General features: G+C 41.1%; 1 protein-coding gene across 1 annotated transcript in view; it reads right to left on the bottom strand.

Moving 5' to 3' along the window:
- The window catches only part of gsg1l (gsg1-like), a gene marked incomplete at both ends in the record, with an annotated part of 18,451 nt that extends 10,058 nt beyond the window's left edge, over positions 1 to 8,393 (bottom strand). The window contains one exon of the mRNA XM_083676763.1: positions 8,105 to 8,393. Coding sequence (XP_083532889.1) covers positions 8,105 to 8,393 — 289 coding nt within the window. The remainder of the gene's footprint in view (positions 1 to 8,104) is intronic.
- Positions 8,394 to 10,882: the final 2,489 nt, after the last annotated feature.

The following is a 10,882-nucleotide window of genomic DNA, read 5'->3' as shown; positions in this document are numbered from 1 at the left end:
TAGGTAAGGTAAAAGAGAATGAATAGACAGAAAGAGGGTCAAATCAAAAGGAGAGAAAAAGTAAGACAGATAGATGAAGGGAACCATGGAGAGAGAATGAATGAGATGGAGAGAGAGGCGCAGGAAGAGAGGCAGGGTATACAGACAGAGGGAGAGAGAACCACAGTGTTATTATCAGTGTACATCTAAAATGAACAAATGAAAGTCTATAAAAAGGCAAATTATTGTACGATAAATGTAGTACAGCAATGTCGACAAACCACATTTATTATTAGTCATTTTAGCTCATCACAATTGAAGCTCGTGGTCAACTTTGTCATAGGGAGCAACTCTGGTCTGGTCTGTTTGAATGTTCGTCTCCCTGACTACTTCAGAGGGCTCAGCTAAAATGCTTTGAAAACATTATCACAAAGCGACCGAGGATCATGTTTGACCTTGCTACTTGAATTTTTTACTTTTCGTTAAGACTCTCGCTTGGGGGCTATTTTTAGTCCATCAAAGGAATTATGATTGACCATTTCCTTCACTCACGTACCCTAACCCTATGCCATACTGTCTCTGTCTCGTGAAGACATTTCTTTTTTTCTTCTCTAAGCTGATGGTACTACAAGGTGTCCAACTGTGATTCACTAATGAATCTCTTTTGATGTCCTAATTGAATTGTCTATTCTACATAGATGTGCTGTGCTGAAATGGGAATAGTGAAAATACGTGATTATACTGTGTATAAAGCCTTAGGAAGATGGGAAGATGGAGGGTTTACCAAACGGTGTTTATGTTAATATGACCTTACAGTAGCAGTGAGCAAAGAGACAACTGGTTAACAGTACAAGGACCAACTCTTCAGGGGTTAAGTCAAATGTACGCTCTACGTCACGCTCCAACCCTAGTAGCTGTTTCACTCAAACAAAATGGAGTCCTGCGTATATGGTGTGTATCTCACAGTGGGCGTGGCGTGGCGGGGTAATAAAGAGTAGATCAAACCCACCGGAACGCAGCAGGTCACAGATCAGTGGGCATGACATCAGCCATCACTCAGCACCGCTGTCACAACCAGCACACATCCTCATCTATAACCAGGACCCATGTCTCACCTGCTCTGCAGGGGGCATACACTCGCTCCACAGAGAGCACCACTGCACTGCAGATACTGTAATCATACTGTACTGGGAGAAGATGAGTAATACCATGGAGAGGGTAAGTACACAAGGACAGATACTGTCTACAGATGAGACATACAGTACAAGACCTAACTCACTCTTTTGGGAAGAGATGAGTTATACCCTGGAGAGGTTCCTGGAACGATACAAGGACAGATAGATACTTTAATGTAGATTCCACTATGGATCAGACCTATTGTAACTCCAAGTACTGTTGGATCTTGGAGAACCCAACTTGAGAGAAAGGACAGATACAGTAACTGATAACGAGCAGCCCATCTTGCAGGGGTCTCTTGCGGCTGTGTTTGAGTTTATAACACGACGCAATAGATTGGCATGACATCTCAATTGGTGTGATCCAACATTGCATGACTGTAAAGTATTTATTTTTGGAGCAGCCAGCAAATCTTTACCATGTGACCCAACTAGGAAAAACTCTGGAACTCTAGGAAAAACTGGTTATTAGATTTAGATTTAAAAGTTATATAAAAAGTACTGGTGGGAGAGGCAAGCTATTTTTCTCCGTAGCAAATGTGATTATTTAGAGACAACATTTTTGTATTATTTCCATTTGCTGAAAACATAATTTTGATTTTGAACAGGTGGTATTATACTGTATCTCATTCAGTGTATATGCTGTGCATGAAAAGCAGTGAGTTGGACTGCAAAAGGATATATTTTGGATATTGGGGTGGGCATCGTTTTCTCATTATGTGTCAAAAGTGCTTTTGGCTCTAAAAGTGAGATAAACTCCTTGCAGGTGATATAATCCTTCTCCTTCGAAGAAAACTTGTCCGTGCTACAGTATCTTTTCATTGCTTTCATAAAAAAAAGAAAGGAAAAAAGTAGGGCAACCAATTAAGCAGCCAGAGGAGGGAGGGACACACACACACACACTGCTATGAAAATATGCCAAGCCAAAAGGTGAGTGTAACAGGAGGTAATTAGACATTGGTTACATTGCGTAGTTAAAGGATGACTGAGATTCTTTTTTACTTACTGACAAACAAGACAAACGGATGGACAGGACAACTGGGATGTGCCAATGCTGCATCCTGGTGTAAATGACAACCCTTGCGTTAAAACCGTTAATTCGGATAAGATAAATAAAATTCTGGAGAACTGCTGACTGTTTCATACTGTTTCACTCTTTTACTCTTCCATAAGTGACAACGTTTCGGTCCTCATTAGGTCGACTCCTAATATTCTAGCTAATAGCAAAGTACTTTGACAAGCACGAAACTCTAGCAGGGCACCGATGTGGACTACATTCAGAGAGATCTATAGCAGTGTCTCTCATCTCCCATCTACCAGAATACTCCTTGAGTTGTACTTTTTAGTTCCAGCCCAAAACTAACACCCCTGAATTAATTAACACAGTGTACTAGTTCAAGGCAACCTGCAACCCTGGTGGTACTCCAGGACTGTAGTTAAGCAGTAACTTTATAAAGAGTCTCTCTACAGTGTGTGCATAGATACCATTTTCACGGCTAAAATGATATGCTGGATTACCGGCGTAAATGGGTCACATCAATTTCCTTCAATCCCCCCTCTCCCTCAATAATTTCTTTCCCCTCTCACTCTCTATCCCCATCTCTCTCTCTCTTTCTGTGACTCTCTCGCCTTAATTAATGAACAGTTTGCGCCTGTGACGCAGCCACGGTGTGTTTAATCTGTGATCTGATGTTATTAGGGGCTAATTGCTATTGTAATGAATTTAGATGTTGTGGCCAGTTACAATGACTATTGTACCACACTGGCCTGCACTGGATCTGTAATGAAATGGGTTGGTCCAATGGAACTAGCTTCTTAGGCTTAGATGACATTGCCCATAGACTGATCTTAAGTCAGTCTTGTGTTTTTCCCACTTACAGTATGGTTAAAGAGATGCTACAGTACAGGAGTTTTGTATAATTTCTGCCACTAGTTCTAAAATGAGTGCTCACGAGCCAAATATTGTCAAGAAATTACCTGATTTGACAGAGAGGGGCACACCTCCCTACAAGTTTAATTTGCAAACATTTCTTGGCCTTAAACTGAGGACTGTGTGGTCTAATGAGATAAGAAATTGATTCACATTATATCATGCACTATACAGTCAACACAAAACACAAAAATCCTGTAACATCTCTTTAAGGCTGGGAATCAGGGTATGGGAAACTGATCCTAGATCTGTGCCTAAGGGCAACTTTTATCTGGAGCGGCTCGTAACAGGTTTGCTAGTTAATGAAAGTTCATTAGGCAGTTATGGTTTCTATCTGTCATCTCTACAAGGTGTGGTGGTGTCTCTCTCACATAAACACACACTCACGCACACGCACATGTACATACACATGGACACCATACACACACGCACACACACACACACACACACACACACACACACACACACACACACACACACACACACACACACACACACACACACACACACACACACACACACACACACACACACACACACACAGACCCCATAGAGACATTGCTTACAGAGAACATCAGAGGAGCTTCAAAGGAGTTCTCTCCATAGAGGAACAGAGAGAGAGAGTGACGTGCTGTATCATAGACGTGCTCATTATTACTGCCATATATTCAGAGGTGCATGTTCAACCGTCTTTTATCATGCAAGATAGATCATACAGTTATGGAAGATTTCTGAAATAAATCTTTTTGAAAATTATGCCATACTTTGTGTGTCAGGTACTGAGTTCATGAGATCTATACTGTACAGTAGGTAAAAGGGATTAAGGCTGTGAAAGCTCTAGTATCAAGAGGTTGTAGAATACCTTCATTAGATATTGAGGAAATATGTATGGGCTGTTATAGTAACAAAAAAATGAACACATTTTCTTTGAGCACACAACATAATTTGTTCCTCTTTGAAGTTGAAGCTGAAATGTACAGAATGTGAAGAACCTATTATTATTCTGTCCTTGTATGGATTGTCTTCTTGGCATGAGGCAAAATAGCTTTAAACTAAATTGAACGAGAATACCTGATTGGCCCTCACTTCAAAATAGGTGAAGTTTTATTGAAATGAAGTAACAATTCATTACAGTACAGTGAATTACATTAAAAAATGTTTAATAAATAAGGATATGTACTATATGTGCCAACATTTCTATTTCCCAGCTTTGTTTAGTGTAACAGTGTCCAAACTGAGTCCCAATGTAATTTACTAATAAAAGAAGCAACATGTATTGATAATCTCTACTACATGGTGGTTTATTAATTAGTTTAAATGCGCTTTAAAGTTTTTTGGAAATCTGCCACCTCTGGCCATCGCGGCGAAAGGTGGCAAGTTCCAAAGAACAACCTTCCTAATAATAATATAACCACCCGAAATGGACAACAGTGTAGGACATTAGCTGTTGTGTGTCTTCATGCCCACACGATTCGAAGAGGCAGCCACCAGAGACAGAAAGACAAAAATCCCCTCGAACTCCCCTCGAACACCCCTGACAGTAAGAACATATGTTTAGATGCAAACCGAGTGCCGGGTAGGACACTCAATGTTTTCCAGACCAAAACAGCGTTCATAAATGAAGTATTTCTTTCAATGCATCTCATTCCCTGATTACCGATTAAACCTAGTCATTACAACCATTAGGAAGCTTTTAGGAAGCTTGAATGTTATATACTGGCCCTTAGTACAGTAATTATATTGATTCCCCATAAATTATAATAAAGATGGTATCTTGGCTGCCCTCCTATGGCACCTTTCGACACTGCATGAGAGTATGAGGGCATGAGACAAGCCTGGAAATGTAGACATGATAATACGCATGAATGAAAGAAAAGTGGTTCACTGAAAACGTTTGGCTTTGAGGTAGTGTTGACTCACAGTGCAATACTCTTGTTAAATGTTACAGCTTAATCCACATCTTCATCATTAACCTTATATTTGTCATTCAGTAAAAATGCCCTTCAGGTACACTGGCAGTACGTAGTAAAATGGATTATCCTGAACTCAATCGGGAAACCCCATGTTTTTTAAGCCATTCTCAGTTGTCAGCAAAGCATTCCTATCAATGTAGTGTCGCCAGCTGTCTCCTCAAATCCCAACATAACAGATTTAACTGTTTTTACTCCCTGCTTGTAAAGGGAGAAATACATGAAGCTCTGTGCATCCATTCTATTAAAGTAAAATTGCTGAGAGACAGTTAAACAAGTGATGTAGAGATGCTTACTCTGTAAACTCACAGCAGAATGCTGACACAAGACACTCAGACCCACACTACAATAGAGCTGGATGTATAATCACACATGTGCGCACGCACGCACGCACGCACGCACGCACGCACGCACGCACGCACGCACGCACACACACACACACACACACACACACAAACATACACACACACTATCTCTCTCTTTCTCTCTCTCTCCTAACTAGAAGAGTATCTGTATCTCTGTGCTCACACTACCCAGTTGGCTAAGTCAGGGTCCCACATCGGCTGCCCTCCCTGCTTTCCGTCTGGCACAAAATGGCGGACAGCTGGGCATGGGGTTGGCCAATGAAAGCTGCTGAGAGGGGCTGCTCACCTGGCGGTGGAGCCTGCCATGTTTCCCATAGCTCTGGCTGTGTGAGGCATCAGGACAACGTGCTGAATTCCAAATAGACCTCTAAACCCTTCACCTGTAGGCTCATCTAAAGGGATTGGGTAGGTCAGGTGTTTTCAATATGGCAAGATATTCTACCCAGCCATTCTACCCATCTAGACAGCAAGGTGAAGCTATTTCAGGAAGCACTTTCTTTATGGTAGTAAAATGATTACCAGTAGTTTTCTAAGAATGAAATGATGGTTATAATAATCACACAATAGTATTCTATGAATGACTTGTTTCATGTTTCATTGGGACAAATCAAACACAGTCAAATATATTAAAAAAAAAAAAAAACTTTTTGGTTCCTTGTAGAACTCTTTTCTCAGAGTTCAACATGGAATGAAAAAGGGTACATGGCACCAAAAAAGGGTTCTCCTACAGTACAGGGACGGCCAAAGAACCTGTTTTACTTTTCTTCTTTGAATGTAGGGTTTCAAGTATGAAAATAAGTAGTTTTTGTCACAGACAACTTTTATGGAGTGGGACTGCAATGTAAATGTTTTTATTATTTTACATGTTATTTTTTCCCGTTTTCCTAAATAATAAGAAAATGCCAGTGAAAGTATAAAGATAAACCTTTATTTAAAACAACGATAATAACAAATGAATGACATGTGCTGTTACTTGAAGGCAATTCAACCAGTTTAAAAATCGCAAATGTAGTTTTACATGGAAAACAGTAAAAAAAACAACAACAACTACATTGCTCCCTCCTGTTGCAAGGCGTTTGGGTGGGTAATGGTGAATTTCTGTTCTTTGTGTTGCATTATCTCACAAACCAATATACCTGTGTGGTTTTTGTTTGATTCTGACTGTATTACTATACGTATGTACTCATGTTAATGTATGAATTATGTTGGGGTGGTCAGTTCACCACCCACTGTAGTGCAATGTGTGCAAGTCTATGGGTGGGACCCTCCACTATTTCAAATGTTGTAATTGCTGCACAACATCTTAATCCTTTGAGGTGTTTTGAAGTCTTAGAAAGCCATCCACTGGTGGAGCAAGACCAAAATGTGATCTTCGGAGTCTCCATAATAGCCTGACTGTTAAACTGAAATAATGACAATTTTCCATAGGGAATCCTAATAACCATATTAAGGTTTAATGTGTCAACCTACACAATGATATTTGAGTTCTGTGAAATCCCATAGAATCTTCCATTACTTTAATGTTCATGCTGTCTAACTGAAGTGAATTAATATGTGAAATAATTCAATACCAGTAAATGAACGGGAATTAACCTTATTAAAGTATTGAACATTACTTAATATTTACAGGTGTTTCATGTAATTGCATTTATGGTATTGTACCATAATTTCACTGCAATCTGCTGGGAACTGTTGCCAAGCATTTTGCAGTTATTTTACAGTGTGGGTAACGGGGTGGTGAATACAACGATGTGAACTGCAACACCTAACGTCAGCACTTGACTAGGGGTCAATTCATATCTATTCGTTCATCTAAGGAGATGACATTCCAGTCAAGGATTGAAAAATCCATGACAAAAATAATGGCACTATATAATGGAGATTTCAAAGTATCTTCTGAATTGCATGAATTGAAATGAAATTGACCATACCAGGTGGGTATCCAGTGTGTACAAATTCAGCCCAATATTTTTGGGGTACCCCCAAAAGTCGATTCAATCCCTAGGTATGACCGTTTAATAACTTTAGGGCGGTAATGAAGTCTCTATTACCACGAATACACATTTAGACTGATGCGCAGCAGTTAGTTTGGGATCATTTGCATGTGATCAGATGTGAAAAGAATATAAATCACGAAATCTCAGGCCAGAACTGGACAGAGAATGAGAGTTTATAAGATTTGTGACCGATGCCTGCAGACCTAGATGTGCGCGGAGCTTTCATTTGTCATGATACAAATGAAGCTTTTATATTAAGCTGCGTATAGCTTACTCCCAATAACACGCATACCTCTAGCCTACTGTGCTTTGCAACTGACCTGTTGAATCAAACCCTTTGAGTTATTCATATTTGACTAGGCCTATATAAACTATTGACGAGTATATGTGTCTTTCTCTATTGAATCCATGCGCAAAGTCTAGAGAGTGGTCAATAACCTTTGCAGACCCCCTAACCATAACCCTAACCCTATATGACCGTTATTTCCATGCCATAATCAATTATCTTAACTTTTGAGAAAGGGACTATTATATATTAAAAGAAGTTAGTTTTACGCACAGATTGAGATTTGGATTAGATTTCTCCAACTCCAATAAAACCCACACCAGAACTACCTTAATCTGTATGTACAGGTTTAATCGAATGTATCGATATAGTGAGGATGAAAGACCGCTCCGTCACTCTCACCTGAGCCATGGATGTTCTCCTCGCACGAGTACCAGATGCCGGTGTGAAAGCGGCGGAATAGAAAGCGGTCGTCCCCTGTCTCCCAGCTGTAGTGCACCTTGTTTTGGTCCGTCTCGTTCACGCCATAGTCGATGCAGTTGTGCCGCCGCTGTTTGTTGCAGTTGGGCTTGGGGACGCGCTGGGTTCCCTCGCACCAGTACGTGGTGATGAATGCAGTGGTGGAGAAGAAGAGAGCTACTAGGTTGAGACCCACGGAGAGCAGCGCGCGGCATTTCCGCGTCGTCTTCATCGTCTTCTATGCTGCGAAAAGTTCATTAATGATAGAGGGAAAGAGTGCGTGGTAAATCACCGAAACGAAACATGGTTTTAGGTTAAAAAAAAAGAAAGAAAAGTGGAAGGCAAAGCGCACGAAACGCTCGAATTTCCTCGCCGACACCACTCTCCACTGATACTCAGAGATACGAGTAAGATCTCCAAAGGTAGGAGTGGAGTGCGCCACTCATATTATCGTCTTCTATCTGCGTCAACATCTGACATCTTCGAGAGGGTTTGTTGTATGACCATGCAATGAGAGTCACATGGCTGTAGTGTGCTCACTCAGGCTTCTGAAATAGTAAGACCCCCGAAGCTCACTGTTGCTCTCTCTCTCTCTGTCTCTCTCTATCTCTCCCCCTCTCTCACATACACACACACACACACACACACACACACACACACACACACACACACACACACACACACACACACACACACACACACACACATTTATTGTTAAGCTATTTTTATTACTTTAAGAAACATTAGCTTCTCACAAACACCCACCATATGCTGCTAATTTATCTTAACATCTGATATTGCATGACACAATGTGTTTACAGTGAGGGGAACAGTAGGCTACAGCATAGTATAGTTCTGCTGTTATATCCTTCTCCCCAGGTGTGGTGGATACATTGAGGCAGCCAGGCCAAGGCCCGCCTTGTTATTGATCAACCAGCAGAGACATCATAGGGCATGAAAATTACCTCAGTCAAGGCTGAGCCGCCCACCATAAGAATCCATCACTGCAGATTTTATGGTTTCCCCCCTAATCGATATTATTCAGTGTGCATGGGATGCAGTGTGTGTGTGTGTGTGTGTGTGTGTGTGTGTGTGTGTGTGTGTGTGTGTGTGTGTGTGTGTGTGTGTGTGTGTGTGTGTGTGTGTGTGTGTGTGTGTGTGTGACACATCGATGCTGTAAGCCTGATGTATGACAGTCGGCTCTGATTCTGTATGACAGAGAGCCTTATTAATAACACACACTAGGTCTTATATGCACACACACACACACACACACACACACACACACACACACACACACACACACACACACACACACACACACACACACACACACACACACAAAAACACACACTCACCCTTACTGAAGCACATATACTATGTGCAAACGCTGAAGGATAATGGAGCTGGTTAAGTGAACCACACTTCACACTTGTGTGATGAGTAACCTTGCCTGAAGCCTTTGTTTAGCTTATTGAGCAAATGCCAAGGCTTTAGCTCTGCAGGCAAACACAATCTTGCAGAGCAGACGACCAGTATTTATTCGCACACACACACACACACACACACACACACACACACACACACACACACACACACACACACACACACACACACACAAATTTAGATACATATTTCCCATTTGTTGTACCATCTGTGGGCCCACCCTGGCATTGTTTCCAAAGACCTCCTCTGAATTGAATTCCAGCACGCCCCAGCACATCACGATGTTAAAGTTACCCCCGCTATCATCCCACATAATACCATTAGAGTATACAGTCCGCCTTCAGCCTAGAGAGATGACGTCACTTAGCAACAAGATCAAAATTAAATCAAATCAAACTTTATTGAAGTAAAATGTCAAAATATACCTCACAAATAACTAAAATAAGATTTCAACTTAGTAAGGCAGTACGGTATAAAGGATATTGTACCAACCTAATATCTTTTACTTTCAATACCGTGGCTTGGTGTCCCCAAGGTGCTCGCAACTCCAGAGTTGTGAGTTTGAATCCCATGAAACACAATATAGTATTATATAATAATAATAATAATAATAATTATTATTATTATGATTATTATTATTATTAATCATAATAACCATAAGTATTATTAATATAATTATAATAGTAATAATAATAGACATAGAGAGAGGAGATGAAAAAGGTATATTCAGCAATAGGAACTGATAGACAACATCAAAGGGATGTCTGTGTGTGTCCCAAATCCCCTGACTTGAACCGTTTCTTCTGCTCTCCATTTCCTGCTTTAGAAGTGGACTGCATCGGTGAACGGCAGCAGTATGGTGGAAACTTCCTCTAACCTCAGGTTAGTGTTAGCATGTTTTACCTCTATCTAGTGCTTTTCCATCAGGGATAGTCAATGAGGGCATACAGTAGGGGAGGGAGCGAGTCGGAGAATTGGAACATACCTTCAGTGCTATGTGAGCCCCTCAGATGTCTCTGGCTTGTCCCTGCAGACACAGGCCCCCAGCTGTTCCGGGGAGTGTTGTTCGTTATCAGGGGTGGATATAGCCCTCTCCTGATCCTATTAGCACGTAGTTTATAGAGACAGACTCATTAAGGTGAAAAATGACTCCTCACACACACACACACACACACACACACACACACAAACACGCACGCACGCGCGTACACAGACACACACACACACACACACACACACACACACACACACACACACACACATACACACACACAC

This window comes from Argentina silus (assembly GCF_951799395.1).
Source record: "Argentina silus genome assembly, chromosome: 9".
NCBI classification, from domain to species: Eukaryota; Metazoa; Chordata; class Actinopteri; order Argentiniformes; family Argentinidae; genus Argentina; species Argentina silus.
The sequence above is the reverse complement of the archived record's forward strand: the minus strand, read 5'-3'. Positions and strand labels throughout refer to the sequence as shown.